This window comes from Ictalurus punctatus, chromosome 17 (genome assembly GCF_001660625.3).
Source record: "Ictalurus punctatus breed USDA103 chromosome 17, Coco_2.0, whole genome shotgun sequence".
Lineage (NCBI taxonomy): Eukaryota > Metazoa > Chordata > Actinopteri > Siluriformes > Ictaluridae > Ictalurus > Ictalurus punctatus.
This window is the reverse complement of record NC_030432.2, coordinates 20,499,987-20,516,334: the sequence shown is the minus strand read 5'-3', so window position 1 is coordinate 20,516,334 and position 16,348 is coordinate 20,499,987. Positions and strand designations below refer to the sequence as shown.

Sequence of the window (16,348 nt, the reverse complement as noted above, 5' to 3'; positions counted from 1 at the left end):
GGTTTGGAAAAGACAGTTTCTTCAAATATAATAAAACTTACTCAAACTGCTGTGTCTTTCTGTGCTGCTGCTGTTGGAACCACACCCTACTGTGTGTAAAAGCCATTTTTTATTTGATATCTTTCATTTTCAGGTCCATATGAATCTACAGAACACTCTAAAAGTATTCACACCCCATTCCTTATCAACCTGCAAAAATAATAACTGTAACATTTTAAATATGGATTAAATACAGACACATTAGCCATTTGGATTCTAGCTGTATACAGATTTTTTTCTAAATGAAATGCCGTGTGTGTGTGATGATGATGATGCATTTGTTGAACAAGCTACATCACCTATATCTTTTTTTCTAACAACCTTTAAGAAAAATCAGTTGATTTTTTAGTAATTGTTCAACAATTTAATACTGTGTTACTAACTGAGTTTATTTGACACCTGCGATTTCAGACATTTTAACTGACTTAATTCCCGATTGTATTGTTTTAGGGTTACATTTTCCCTCTTAGACATATATAAACATGCAATTTTATCAATGTTTATTCAATAAAGAATGTGAAATAATACATATTAAAATATTTTTATTAAAAAATTCATGCACAAAACCTTTTTTTTTTTTTAATCAAATAGCATTACTTTTTAAAAGTATAACCTTATAGTGGGACATAACAAGGAGTTTCAAATTTCTCCTTATTATTTTTCTAGTTATTCAACCTTAAATGCATCAAATCAGTTCTTGAATGCCAACTTTTATTTGTTTTCAAACAGAAAATCCACTCCTTAAATTAACTTATTAGACAGTATTATAATCCCATGTCTACTGCAACAAAAAAGGTACACTGAATGAAAGTATTTAAGACCACAACATTAATATAGCATCCTAAAACACAGCCGGATATTTGGGTAGGCAAGAGTGTGTAATTTGCATATCAGGCATATTCATAGTCCATCCATCCATCTCCAACCGCTTACTCCTTTTCAGGGTCACGGGGAACCTGGAGCCTATCCCAGGAAGCATCGAGCACAAGGCGGGGTACACCCTGGACAGGGTGCCAGTCCATCACAGTCATATTCATAGTTCCTAGCATTATTAAGGAAGGTTGTAATGATGATGTCATTTGGGGTCAAGGGGCGTGGTCGCCGCCCTGCTCTCGCTCTCTCTCTCTGTGTGTGACTTCCACATTGTGTGCTGACTCGTGGTCTCATATTAAGGTACCATTGTGGGGATGTTTTACTCGGTTAATCCTCTTTTAATGACCGACCTGTAACCATGCATAAGCCTACCGTATCCCCTTCAGTGTAATAAATGAAGAATTATTTCTTCATTTATTGAAGAATGAAGAAATAATTCTTCATTCTTCAATAAATGAAGAATGCTTTTATCAAGCACTTTCACTTTGTGTCCAGCTGAGTTATATTAACTTTCCTGAGAAACACTTTTCGGAATATATTAACTTTCCTGAGAAACACTTTTCGGAATATATTAACTTTCCTGAGAAACACTTTTCGGAATGCCCCCACGTCTGAAGCCTGTCATCAAACGCACCTGCTATGGCTTGGCCAGTGAGTGAACCCCTAAACTGCGTTGCTTGTAAAACGACTCTCTGGGGAGTAAAATCCTCACCAATCCACTTATAAGAGACATTGGGCAGACACTGCTAGTCCAAATATCAGTGGTGAAGCTGACGTCTGAAATGTCCTGCAACAGGTTCATGGTGTGCTTTTTCACCAAGTCATACAGGTTTGGTAATGCGCTATCTGTAATGTGGTGACGGCTGGGAATCTTATACTTCGGCTCAAGTACAACTGACAACGGTTGGTCATCAAGAGCAATGAAGTGGGTAAGAGCTGTTATTTTTACTGCCCGTGGGTTGTCTCTGGACATTTTCTCTCGCTTCTCCAGCGTTTGCTACAAACTTGGTTGTTGCTGTTTCCCGCTGCTAGTGTGAGATTTATTTTTTATCTGTTTTATATTTTGTATAAGAGTTCTAAATGCTTTATTTTATTTTAAATGTTTATGTGCGATTAGGAAAATGTATGTTATGAGTCATTTTATATTTCAGTGTAGAAGTAGTGCCGTTGCGCTTGTGCGAGTGACCTACTGAGTTCATGTTGGGGTCGCGGGACATGCGCACGGGGAGAGCGCGAAAAAGTTCATGTCAGTGATCCATGAGGAAATGTAGCTCTGACAATAAAGTTAGTAAAAGCTTTATTTCTACGTGTGTATGCCTGCATTATTCAAACCTGTTTAGAGATTGGACCTTCGCGAGTTCTCCTTAACCCCTCTTACACTAGAATTAGCAAACTCTTTGCACTCGGCATCGTTTGTTCTTTAGATGTTTAATCAAATAGCTTGTGTTAAATAAGCTTTTTTTTTTTTTACACCCCTTCTCTTGACAGTTTAGCAGAGCATAGTTTGCAGTCTGCTCTACTTTTATCATCACCACTTATCTTAAAATATCTCCAGATTGCTGACATTGCTCCTCTTCCGACTACCTGCTCAACTGACGAGAGGTTAGGCTATGTCACATTGTCATAAAGTGGTATCGGTGCGGTTGTATCGGGGGTCATTTTGCGAGTACGAATACGAGTACATGAGCACAGTATCGGGCCGAGTCCCGAGTACTGGTATCGGTATCGGTGCATCCCTAGTAATTACCAAAACGATCTGCCATACCAATGAACACATCCAAAGACACAAATTGTATGACTTTGCATTGTCTTTAAGGTCCATGTGCTTTTTAAACCGTTCAAACAGGAAATTAAAGTAGTAGAATAAGGGGTTCAAAAGTCAAGGGAGGGCGCTCTCTGGCGGTCTGGTGGAGCAGAGTCTGGGCTCGTTACGGTAAAAGTATAGAGATGTTCTCAGGCCATGTTAAAGGTTTAAAATTTCACATTCAGTGCTACTGGAATAGGAACAAAGTGTTAAAGTGCACTTGTGTAGTGTGTCAGTGTGTTAAAGCAAATTTATACCCCATCTTCACTTGCACAAATGAGTAAAGTGATGAACTCCGAGCGTGGAGTGTTGAATTAAACTTGTGTTTTGAATCGAAACAATTTAATTAATTGATGGTACCGTGCAGTGTGAAAGTGTTAATCATTTCCAATCAATTGTGGGCGGTTGTGGTGGTAGAGCGGGTTGTCCACTAATCGTAGGGTTGGGAGTTCGATTCCCGGCCAAAATGACTCCACATGCCGAAGTGTCCCTGGGAAAGGCACTGAACCCCAAGTTGCTCCTGATGGCAAGTTAGCGCCTTGCGTGGCAGCTCTGCTACCATTGGTGTGTGAGTGTGTGTGTGTGTGTGAATGGGTGAATGAGAACCAATGTAAAGCGCTTTGTAGAACCGCTAAGGTTTAAAAAGCACTATATAAGTGCAGACCATTTACCATCATCATCTGAATCTCCACATACGATCAATCATGTGGATAAAACGATAAAATACAGAGAACATCTCAGCATGTGTACTGTTAATGAGTGAGTGTGTGTGTGTGTGTGTGTGTGTGTGTGTGTGTGATCGTGGTGGAATAAAGACAGGCAGTGTGCAAACCCTGATACACCAATACATTCACTCACTCATAGTATTCATTTCTTTCATTAATGATTGTATTTAAAATATTTCCCCATTGTGTCATGTGTATCCGACTTCTTCACATACTTGTGTCTATTTAAATTTCTTTTTTAAGTGTGCACATCCGTTCCGGTGATGTAAAAACACATTCAAATATACAACAGTGATATTTGGGACAAATCAGACTTCGAATAATCTTACTCTTTAAATCAAAAAGAAGCTGCTTAACACCAAAAACTCTCGTATTCTCTCTGTCTGCCTGTCTGTCTCATTCTCTCTGTCAGTCTGTCTGTCTCTCTCATTCTCTCTGTCAGTCTCTCTCTTAGATGTGTCAGTCTCTGGAGATGTGGAGTGGGATTCCTGCACCGGGAGAAAACACAAAGCCGTTCTTTCCTGTCTGTTGTGTCTGGCCTCCTTTTATGAAGATGATCTTAAACCTCTCAATCAGTCTCCTGCCTTTAAGAAGCACACGTTAGTTGAAGCCTGTGCAGAGCTCCAAGAGAAGATCTGCTCTCAGCACACCAAACTGATTGATATCTACTGTCATACTGACAAAAGCCTCATCTGTTATTTGTGTATGATGGATAAACATAAAGGCCATGATACTGTTTCAATTAAAGCAGAAAGAACTGAAAAACAGGTGAACTGTATGTCAATATACTTTTTTTTCAAGTAAATCTATACAAATTTCTAGTTCTAGCCTAATTTCTATTCGATTGCTTTGGTTTGATTATATGACTCTCGTTCATTGTGAAGTGAATTTGTATTAGAAGTCAAATGAAACGGGTCAGACTATTCAGTGTACTTTAAACAGCCAACACCCTACAGCTTTTTAACAGCACTTTACAACAAAAGTGTACACATGACTGTGTTAAATCCACTGTATCAGTTTTATCGCTGTGTTGGTTGTTTATATTGTTTTCAGTTTCTAATCAATTTTATTTCATGTTTGAAAATATTTGATTGGGAAAATGTATAGTATGAAAATGAGTGCCTGGATTTGGTGTGGTTGGTGCAAAGCCCGGTCAACATGGTCACTAGTGGAGAAAGAAAGATGGAGCTTTAGAGTAAGCTCATTAGGAAGAACTTGGCTTCAGGTGTGGTTTTTCTCACAAACATCGGTAATTTCATAACTCCATTGAATGGTCTAGAAGTAAAAAATGTGAATTTTTAATGTGTCAGAATGCGAGTGGATTCATGATGTATTTATGTGAATATTTCTGAACTACCTTAACGTAATATACAGAAGTAACATTATTATTTCTTCCAGTTGCCACTTTCTCTTGTTCTCTTTAATGTTCCCTGGAATCTTCTTGTCCACCGCCCAACCCAAACCTGTTTTCTACTCTGTTTTTGACTAAGGCATTGAATTTTTCACCTGTTGATTTAAAGCCTGCCTGTACTTGCAGCCATATATGCTACCTGACATTTGTGTAACATGAGTGAATTTGCAGGTCATATTGACACTGAGTTGCTGACACACGAATAATGAACTGTATTTTGTTTGGCCTCGAATGAGCTAAAGAAGAAGCAGATGAAATTCCTGCAGAGGGTGAGGAAGAAGCAGGAGAGGGTGCAGGAGCTGAAACAGACTGTGGACACTATTAAGGTAAGAAAAGCGATTCTCCTAAAAAAAACAAACTCAGAATCAAACAGCAGAGAAGAATTTCTGCAGTGTAGGTGTAACACACACACACACACACACACACACTTTTAGTAAGTTGAAACATTGGGAGAATGTGCAGGACATATACACATGTCTGTGTTGTTTAGGGGTGTAGTTTCGGGGGGGGGGGGGAGAGAGTTAGGTGACCATGATCAACTGGAACATATGTAGAGGTCATTTATTTTGTAATATTATTGGTGTTCTAAATTGATTCTTAGTTTGTCATAAATCTAATAAAAATAATAAAAGCCCCCCTCCGTTGTGCAAGTTGGTAACGCCCAATTATTGCCTGGCAACACAACATTTGATTACTGCCATTTCACTGGGAGAGCACAGGTAGCTTTTAAGATGAAGAGAAGCGCTGTCCAATAGACTATATTGCATTGCTCGTCAGAGAGGGACTGTGTGTGTGTGTGTGTGTGTGTGTGTATATATATATAAAATATATATATATATATAAAATATAGTGTATGTGTGTGTGTGTGTACTCAGGAGGATAATAAAGTATCATCTATCTAACGACACTCCACATTTCATTGTACCTAGCTAGATAATTCATTGCAATTTAGCCATAACTATCAATATAACAAGTTAGTGAAAAACTGCATTGTGTTATGTTAGCTACATTTTATTTATTCCCATTATTATCAACAACAAGGTTGTTCACACTAAATGGTGTGTATAAACATTTTAATAATACAAGTTTAAAATTAATTAATATAAGTGTAAGCTGTGTAATTTATTGTATTGAAACAGTCATTTGATCATAAATGCTTGTGGACGATACATAGATAGATTAGACAAATAGATGGATGGATGGGTGGATAGATAGATGGAAAGAAAGATAGATAAGCAGAGGATAATTATGTAATGACACTGCAGATATAACAAAGCTGATTTTGTTGTTCAATTTATTATTTATTTAAAAATAACGGGAAGCATACCCATTCATGTGGCTTCTGCTTGGTTGGAATGAAATCCTGCGCCCACACCGGCCCTTTCCGGATAAGATTGGACACCCCTGCACTAGAAATACTAAAAATACTACCTGGAACAATCTGTGTCATTTGTAATCCAGATGAATCTGGTGACTTTTAAGAGGCTTTAATTAAGTTCCAAGGAACTGTGTCACCAATACTGTGATTACCATCTAACCTGTGGATTATCTGACTCTGGATCCCAATACAGTACATCATCAACTCATTCTGTCTGAGAAGAATAGAGCGGTGACACGTGGTAGGAAAGACCAGTCATACTCTGACCTTCCAGAGAGATTTGATTCATGCAGTCAGGTGTTGTGTAAGGAGAGTGTGAGTGGACGCTGTTACTGGGAGGTGGAGTGGAGCAGTATTGGTGTGGACATATCAGTCTCATATAAAGAGATCGTCAGGAAAGGAGGGGCAAATGAGTGTGGGTTTGGATGCACCAGTCAGTCCTGGAGTCGTCAGTGTTACTCTTCATCTCTCTGTTTCTGGCACAACAACATTAAGACTGACCTCGGAATACCAGTATCCTCTAGAATAGGAGTGTATGTGCATCACAGTGCAGGAACTCTGTCCTTCTACAGCGTCTCTGACACGATGAAGCTCCTCCACAGAGTCCACACCACATTCACTTAGCCTTTGTACCCTGGGTTCAAGATATGTTATTATTACTCAACTTTGAAGTTATGTGATCTAAATTAAATGTTTGCAAAAGTGCTTAATAAAATTAAAACTGAGGTCTCAGATTTCATTTCAAAATATAATGACATTATGTTCAAATAAATCTATTCTATATATTAATAACAACATAAAGTTGATCGACCAAGTCTAAATAGGGGAAGTCTAAACCTCTGGTTATTGTAATCTTACTCTAGTTAACGTGTACATAGGAAACTATGGCATGATTATATGAAGCTAATTTTACTTAGATATTATTGGTCCGTCTCTGTAGATTTTACTGGTCGTGACCTCTGACTAGAGATAACGTTGCTATAACTAAGTGTTACTATCTAAGGGGACTAATAAAGTACTATTTAGGAAAGTATAAGCATGGGGCGGTCGTCTAAATAGTATTAGTCAATTACCTCTGGCTAATGACCAAGACTGGCGAGTTTGTGACCATGAGATCCGTGTACACGACTGGCGCGAGACTCGACACGGAATCCGAATGAACGAGCACAATTCAAAATATAGAATAAATTAGAATCAATCAAGTATAGAAGATCAAAAGTATCAAAATATGAATAACTAAGAAATACAACATCGAGGTTTTTACAGTTGGAGTCAGATTTAATTTAAGAGAGAGTCAAGCAGAATTGGAATGACAAATCTAAATATATTCACATCGCTTCAAAAGACAGGAACATGTGGGAATCCTTCTACCACGTAATTGGATACCGTCGTTGGACCAGTGAGTGGACCCTTACAATATTTTTGACATCCGGGATTTCAGATATCTTGACCGACTTCAATCCTGATGCAGTATCGTGCATTATGATTGTATCTTCACTTTTAGACATTTATAAACACAAAGCGTTTTTATTCTTCTTTATTGAGGCTTTTAACAAAATTAATCAGCTATTACACACTTTCCATCAGTACTTAATTTTTTTTAAATCCCATTAAAATATTATAATCATCATGTAACAATAAAGTATATTTAATTAAAGCATTTACGACCATAATCTGAATATAACACGCTAAAAATCACAGCCAGTTATTTGGGAAGACAGGAGGATATGGAGGTGTGTCTAATATGGGGGTATGTCTAATTCATAGTTCCTGGCATTATTAATGAAGGCGTAGAGACATTCTCAGGACATGTTTCTCAGGACTATTTTTAAAAGTTTTAGAATTACATTCACGGCTACTCAGATAGGAAAATAGTGTTAGTGTTAAAGTGCACTTGTTATAGCGTGTACTTGTGAACATTCGGTGTGTTAAAGCAAATTTGTACCAAATTGCATTTGGACGAAATGGTAAAGTGACAAACTCGGAACTAGGAGTGTCGAACGTTAAATTGACGGGGTGTGCAGTGTTGGAGGTGTTAATCATTCTCTCCAGGACAGGAAGTAGATCTGCCCCAGTGCGTCTCCACACACGATCTGACTCGGGTCGTTCGGGTTCACCTGCAGCACTTCGACCGGAGCACCACACACAAACAGTCCGAGCTGTGTGTGTGAGAGAGCGAGAGAGAGATATGGATTAAACATAACACACTACTACACTACTACACTACACTACACTACACTACAACACACACACACACACACACCTGTTTCTTTGTGTTTCTGTCCCACAGTTTGACGGTCCTGTCGTACGATGCTGAGATGATGATGTTCTCTGTGAGACGCAGCACACTGATCCTGTCACTGTGTGCCTGCAGAATTCACATCTCTTATTATACATCATGTATTTCAGTGTAGCTTCAGTAACTTCAAACTCATCCAATCATATATTTTTTTAATATATTCATTTTTTTGTTTTTAATTTTTAATAAATTTTCAAAGATTTCAAACAAACTTCTTTCATATTGTCATTATGGGGTATTGTTTGTAGAATTTTGAGGAAAATAATGAATTTAATCAATTTTGGAATAAGGCTGTAACATAACAAAATGTGGGAAAAGTGAAGCACTGTGAATACTTTCCGGATGCACTGTATATGTATATTTACACCACAGTCCACTGATCTGTCAGAAGGTGCTGATTTATTTTCTACAACTGCAGTTCTGTCAGTAGCGCAAATCAAGGGTTTATATTAACCTGGAAAGGAGTGTCCGTGCTTTATAACAGTCAGAAATAAAGCTGTAGCTTTAAGTTTACCCATTGCTGATTATTTTCCTATAACAGCACAAGAATCAATAGTCTGCATTACAGTAACGGACTGTATATTGTATATTATTGGATTTCCATTCTTTTTTCAAAAAATAAAAATAGACAGGTTTTGGACTAGGTAAACAAAAAAAACAAAAAAAAAAACAAAAAAAAAAACGCACCTGTAGTGTTATGACATCACTAGCACGTACACATGCATATGCAAATCTGAGAGGATAGCCAATCAAATTAGGGCAGGTCTTAAAGCCACAGTAACAGAGTCTGTGTTTTAATTATTTAAAGTAAATGATGCTGTTTGTTGAATAAAGCTTGAGTGAAAATCTAAACTATGAGAACAGTGCACAACATGGATAAGACTCAGACTCACACGTCTCCGCGGCGTCCACGAGCTCAGGTTCAGCGTCTGATTAAACCACATGTGACCCTTTAAATCTCCACATACGATCAGTCCTGTGGATGAAACGATAAAACACAGAGAACGTCTCAGCATGTGTACTGTTAACGAATGTGTGTTCATGGTGGAATAAAGACCGGAAGTATGCAACACAAACCCAGATCTCCAATACACACTCCCTCACGGTATTTATTTCATTCATTAACATTTGTGTTTAATGTATTTCCCGATTGTGTCTGGGTTTCTACCATGTGTCTGCATCTTCCTCATTGCAAGTGTATTTTTATTGCTTTGTGTGTAATGTTGCAGCGAAAGGGCTCTCTGTTATCATACCGCATATTGAGGTAAATGAGGTAAAGTTAGTGCTGACTTATATCGCTGAAGTGGAGGAGTTAGAATTGGGTTCTCCCAGAGGCACAACGCCAAAAATCACCTGTGAACACAATTTCTATTTACTGAAACCACCTTTCAAATGAACTACGAAAGAAAAAACCCAAATATCAGAAATCAATTCTAATTCCTCCAAATGAAATTTTTTTATTTTTTTTAAATCGGTTTGTGATGTGTTGAACCCACTTTTATGGATCGACTGCCGCATACTCGAGAACATATGTCTGTCTTCATCATCTTTTTTTCATTATAAGGTTTAAAATTATTCATTTTTAAGCTCTCAATATATATACACACACACACACACACACACACACACACACACACACACACACACACACGTATAGATGGACTGAGTAATTAATAAAACTGAATTCAATAATAAAAATCTATTATTTAAACTACATATTATATATTGATATGTGAACTAATTATCAAAGACTTCAAATTTGTCATTAAAATGAATATAAAAATTAAATCATTAAGTGCTAAAGAAAACACTGTATTTTTTCACTAAACTAATACAGATCTTTTTTTTTTTTTTACACTAAACCAAAAGACATGCTCATTTTAACTTAGGTCATTCTTTTACTCCTATTTTATTTATTTTTCTTCATTTATAAAAGTATCATTTAATTGGCTAAATTAGTGATAAGTTCTTTTTCACCAACAATAATGTATACAGTAAATGTATATGTAAATATACCGTGTGTGAGTGCACATGAATTTGTACAAAACCATGTGCACATTTTAAAACAAATGAGTCAGTAGTTTAGTGACTAATTTTACACTAAATTCAAATGCTGACGCAGGAGCTTATCAAAAAAATCACAAACTGAAGAATCATCACATAAATAACCATCGTGTGTGTGTGTGTGTGTGTGACTACCATTAAAAATATTATTGAAATAACTTGTAATTAACTCAAATGAAAATAAAAGATATGCGCTCGTGGCTGCTCTTTAGTGTGTGAAATGAATAACACACCGTCATGTAAAGCAGCAGCCGTGATTCTGCACTTCCTGTCCTCCTCCTCCTCCTCCTTCACCTGCTCCTCCATTTCTTCCTCCTGAGGATGATCACTGTCTTCCTCCTCCTCCTCCTCCTCCTCCTCCTCTGTCTGATATATACCTGTTTCCAGGCCGGCGTTTGTGTTCAACCATAACCCTCCTTCTGATAATTTTTTTGTCTTTCTTTTTTTTTTTCTTTCCACTTTTTCACCTTCTTTTCCTTTGTAGCGAGCATGCTGCGAACAAAAATGATAAGTAACTCTGAATCCTGAAGGAGACACAGTCGAGGGTCATTCACAATTAAAAACGTTGCGAGAGTTGTAAATCCGGAATTTTTTTTTTAAACAATTTTCACTGTTTAAATGTTTAATATCAGCCTAATATTGTATTTACATGTAGCAGGAATGCACACTATGTATAATGTATTAAGTGCAAAAGTTTGTACGCCCTTACTTTTAAATGCTGAAACCGATAAGACATTTACCACGAGTTTGGTTTCACAGATGTTCCTTTCTCATCATAGTGTATATATTACCATATTAATAGTGAAATAAATAAGGGATAAAATGTTCTGCATTATGCTCTTATAGTAAAACAATCAGCAACGGGCTGGTGGATTATTTTCCTCTAACAGCATGTCCTGAAGTGTTTTATTCCTCTTATACCACAGCAGCTTTTTATCTTTATTTTATTAAAAGTATGACACGTTGTACATTTGTCTGTTTATACCTACATTTAAGGAAACGTTAGTAAAAGTACAAGTTAGTTCCTGATCTCACGATTACACGGTTGTTCCCTCTTTTTTCTCTCTTATTGGATTTAATGAGACAAAAAAACGCAGAGAACGCAACTTGTCGTGTTCACGAGAAACCGCAAAGTGTAAACTCCTCTGTCCTGAACACTTCAGAAAACTTACAGTTTTAAAGATAATGAGTCTTTATTAATCACGTATGCATTACAGCACAGTGAAAGACTTTTCTCCGCATACTCCAGCATGTTAGGAGGTTGGGGTCAGAGCACAGGGTCAGCCATGATACAGCGCGAGGAGCAGAGAGGGTTAAGGGCCTTGCTCAAGGGCCCAACAATGGCAGCGTGGCAGTGCTGGGGCTTCAACCCCCGACCTTCCGATCAGTAACTAAGTAAGTAATCAGTTTACCTCTGACTGTTGCAAAACACTAACATTGGAAACTCCTTACATAACCCTCTTACAGAAAACGTCACCCTATTAATGATTACACAAGTTTTTAATCCATTTCTGCAGACTGTGTGTATGTGTGTGTGTGTGTACTAACCAAGTAGGCCAGATTAATTTTGTTGTTGTAGTCTCCCACCAGCCACAGGCCGTGTTCACCGTTTCCATCAATTCCCAACACGGTTTCCTGGTTCTGCCATCTGAGACAACACCAATTCAGTGTGAGGAACCCATCAATCATTCTCAAAAACTTGTCTAATTCTTAGTTTATTACGGTTCACTTCTCTTTAAAGCAGAGTACTTTTTTTTTGTGTGTAGAAATGTTTAATTTAATCTTTGCTTTAAAAGCACTTCCTGACATTTGCTTAAGACGTTTGCACAGAGCTTTATAAATGCAGATCTGTTTCAAAATACCAGAACTCTCCATCGAGACCCGTGATGTAAATACAGTCTTAGAGTAAAATCTCCTAAAAGGCTTATAATTATTTATGAACAGATGCTAAGCCTATGTGATGGTGCAAAATGTGTGTGTGTGTGTGTGTGTGTGTGTGTGTGTGTGTGTGTGTGCATACCTATTCTCTTTTCGGTGTTTTCCGCGTACAGTTGGAAAGATGTCGATGATGATGGAGTCCACACACACTCCCAGCAGAGTGGTGCAGTAGTGCAGGTACGTCACGCTGCTTGGCAGAGTGTACGAGGAAACTTTAGAAAGACTGAAATTAAAAAAAAATGTAAAAGTTGAATAATAAAATCAGTCAGAAAATACAGTCCATTTACAAGTTCATTTATAAAAATTCTATCTTTTACATTTGTCATTTTTAAATTAAAATTTCCTACCCTGTTTTGTTGTTTATAGTTTCGTATTATTTTAGTTACTTTTATTAATCTACTTTTTTTCTACTATTTTTACCAAAAATAATTAACAAAACTTTACTATGGTTCATAAATTTTTATTACATTAATTTAAAATTATTTACATTTTATTTTAGTCTATATACAGTTCATTCTGTTGTATTCAATGTAGTTTTAGATCTTTACACAGAGATTTTTACTTCATCTTTTATTTTATCCTTCGGTTACATAACTTCTTATAATATTACACTTTACTGTGTGACTGAACTGAGCTTTCATCTACCACCACAGAAAGTGCTCTATTATTATTATTATTATTATTATTATTATTATTATTATTATTATCATTATTATTATCATTATCATCATCTCAGTGTGTTATTACCCTGTGTGTGTGTGTGTGTGTGTGTGTGTGTGTGTGTGTGTGTGTGTGTGTGTGTGTGTTATTACCCTGTGATACACTGCTGTGAGTCTCCCTCAAGCTTCCACACAGTCACTGAAGCATCACTGCAGCCCACCGCTAACTGCTCATCTGGCAAACTGCTTACTGCTGTGATACAGCTATCACTGAGCTACACACACACACACACACACACACACACACACACACACACACACACACCCTGTTATTTAAAGAGCAACTTTTTCTCTTACCATGATCCCAGAGACAGAGACAGAGAGAGAGAGAGAGACAGAGAGAGAGAGACAGAGAGAGAGAGACAGAGAGAGAGAGAGAGAAAGAGAGAGAGAGAGAGAGAGAGAGAGAGAGAGAGAGAGAGAGAGGCTCTTTAAACATATCCACATACTATAAAATGACAATATTAACAAGAGGGAGAAGATACTGTCTCATATCAGATAAACAGACAGATAGATAAAATGAAAGGTAGACAGGTAGATAGACAGACAGATAAAATGAAAGGCAGAGAGATAGACAGAAGCATGCATCGAGATATCTATCCATCTATATGCTTGTTTCTTTACTTCAGTCTGTCTATCTGTCTGCTTCTTCAGTCCACATTTTCTACTCCTGAAGCATAAAGTGAATGTGTTTAAAAGCAGTGGTCTTCATGTTAATAAAACCTTGCCTCAGACACCTAAATACTCAAGGAAAAAAAATCTCGTAACCTCAGAGGCGTGATCTACACACAGGTGATTTTGATAATCTGAATAGAGCAGCTAGAAAATCCACTTAAGCAGACATGTAACCCGACTTTTCCCACCGTGACATTTGAAGTCATGCGTGGACTCTGAACATGACCCGTAATGACGTGACATGTAGTTCGTTACGTTAGGTTAACTGTAAACACGGCACATTGTTAAATTCACCTTATTGGAGTAACGGAGTTTGAGCTGCTGCCACATCTCCAGTCTGCCTGAGCTGAAAGCACACACCAGCACATCCTGCAGCTCCAGGAAACACATCGCACTCACACTCTCCATCTGTCTGGGAGGCATGTCTACACACACACACACACACACACACAATCATTGACATGGTGAAGTTTTCAGTAAGGAGACATGTATTTAACCTTTATGGAAGGAGTCTCCAGTGTCAGCGTTTTGTAACACTCAGAGGTAAAGCTGTGACTTGAAGTTTTCCAATATTGTGTGGAAATGTTTTAATATTTAAAAGTTGATCTCATGAAAATGAATCACATGTAAATGAATCATACGTAAATGAATCACATGTAAATGAACCATATGAAAATGAATAAATAAATTAAAGACAAATGTAAATAAAAACAGTAAAAAAAAAACAAAAAAAAAACCACAAAAATAAAAAACAAAAAAAGACACTGCACACCTGTATTAATGCTCCAGGCTCTGAGACTGCGATCCTCAGACACAGTGAGGAAGTGTGGACCAGAGCTGCTCGCTAAAGCATGAACACTACCACTGTGACCAACCAGAGTGCTACGGTGCTCAACCTACAGACACATACACACGCACAGAGAGAGAGAGAGAGAGAGAGAGAGAGAGAGAGAGAGACATTTAATCCATTTATGTTAAGTCCCTGTTAATGAGCTGCTACTGAAGAAATAATAACAAGTGCAATAATATAAACCTTAGCTTGATCTCGTCTATCACGACGTGTTTTCATCACAGTTTACTGATTTCTTTTTTCTTTTCTCATGATCAGGTTTAATCATCGTATCCAAGTCGTATATAAAGATGGTTTCTACCTGAAGCGGTTGCCAGAGCTTCACAGATCCATCGTCAGACGCCGTAGTGATCAGTACGTCCTCGGGATTTTCCACCAGTCCTACGGATACATCCATAAAACTAACAAACAATAACTTTATGGGAATTTCAGTCACCTTTTATGGTTCAGGTATGAGACTCGAGAGCCGAGACTTGTGGTTTCAGCACGTGAATGTGTTGCAGAGAATTAGCGGGTAATGACTGAGTTTTTACATCTGTGTGTAAATAACTGGAACGTGATATATCGTGTCTTACAGAAACATGATCGCATCCTGTCTGTTTGTTGATTCTGCTTAAGTGATCTCCGTTTTGTATAGTGTGTGTGTGCGCGTGTGTGTAACCTGGTTTAGAGATGATGGTGATGTGATTGAGGCGGGAAAGATGGGCTTTGATCTCAGTAATTACTCCTAAATCAGATTTCCACACTGTCAGCTGTCCATCATTAGAACCCAACATCACATAGTCCTCCTGCAGCCCACACACACACACACACACACACACACACACACACACACACACACTATATATATATATATTTATACACACTGATACACTTTAAAAATCAATATAAAACAGTAGAAGATATTGTAGATATACAGATAGATAGACAGATACCTAGACCGATGGAAAGACAGATATACAGGGAGATATAAGTACAGACAGACAGGTAGAAAGACAGACCAATAGAAAGATGGCTTAAAAGACAAAGATAGACAAAACAGCAGATGGAAACAGACAGTCAGACGAACAGAAAGACAGATATAAAGACAGACAGACAGAGAGAGAGAGAGAGATGAAAGAAAAACTGAATGACATACAGATAGATAAACAAAACAACAGACTCATAGACAAAAAGATAGACAAACATAGAAAAGAAGAAAGACAGACAGATAGAAAAGGATGGAAGATAGACAAAAGAAGGAGGATAGATAGATAGATAGATAGATAGATGGACAGACAGGGAGGTATAGAGAAAGATAAAAAGACAGACAGACGGAAGGATAAGACTAACAGACAGACGGCTCAGTTTGGGACACGCCTGTGGACTCACCCAGCAGCACAGCGTGCCCACAGAGGACGCAGTCGAGACTTCTCTGATGCAACTTCCTGTCTGGATGTCCCACATTCGCAGTCTGCAGTCGTTAGAGCAGCTCAGCTACAGACACATTAAACTGAATTAACATGATTTAGACCTTGATTTAAGCTCTCACACACACACCTCTATAATTACACTGTTCAGTGCTTATTCATGT

General features: G+C 37.7%; 1 protein-coding gene and 1 long non-coding RNA gene across 6 annotated transcripts in view; one reads left to right on the top strand and one right to left on the bottom strand.

Annotated features, from left to right (window-relative positions):
• The first annotated feature begins 1,223 nt into the window (after positions 1-1,223).
• LOC108278155 (uncharacterized) lies at positions 1,224-12,232 on the top strand. Its single transcript, XR_001815264.3, has 3 exons — positions 1,224-1,841; positions 3,854-5,178; positions 11,843-12,232. It is a non-coding gene; the product is annotated as an uncharacterized LOC108278155 (long non-coding RNA).
• tep1 (telomerase-associated protein 1) overlaps positions 7,752-16,348 on the bottom strand; it is a 39,080-nt gene continuing 30,483 nt past the window's right edge. For all 5 annotated transcript variants that reach the window (XM_017491261.2, XM_017491262.2, XM_017491260.3 and 2 more), the window contains 12 exons: positions 16,147-16,251; positions 15,437-15,563; positions 15,077-15,156; positions 14,698-14,821; positions 14,220-14,350; positions 13,344-13,465; positions 12,614-12,754; positions 12,142-12,241; positions 10,827-11,085; positions 9,423-9,505; positions 8,494-8,598; positions 7,752-8,389 (listed from right to left, as the gene is read on the bottom strand). In XM_017491261.2, coding sequence (XP_017346750.2) covers positions 8,270-8,389; positions 8,494-8,598; positions 9,423-9,505; positions 10,827-11,085; positions 12,142-12,241; positions 12,614-12,754; positions 13,344-13,465; positions 14,220-14,350; positions 14,698-14,821; positions 15,077-15,156; positions 15,437-15,563; positions 16,147-16,251 — 1,497 coding nt within the window. In that variant the 3' untranslated portion in view covers positions 7,752-8,269. The remainder of the gene's footprint in view (positions 8,390-8,493; positions 8,599-9,422; positions 9,506-10,826; positions 11,086-12,141; positions 12,242-12,613; positions 12,755-13,343; positions 13,466-14,219; positions 14,351-14,697; positions 14,822-15,076; positions 15,157-15,436; positions 15,564-16,146; positions 16,252-16,348) is intronic.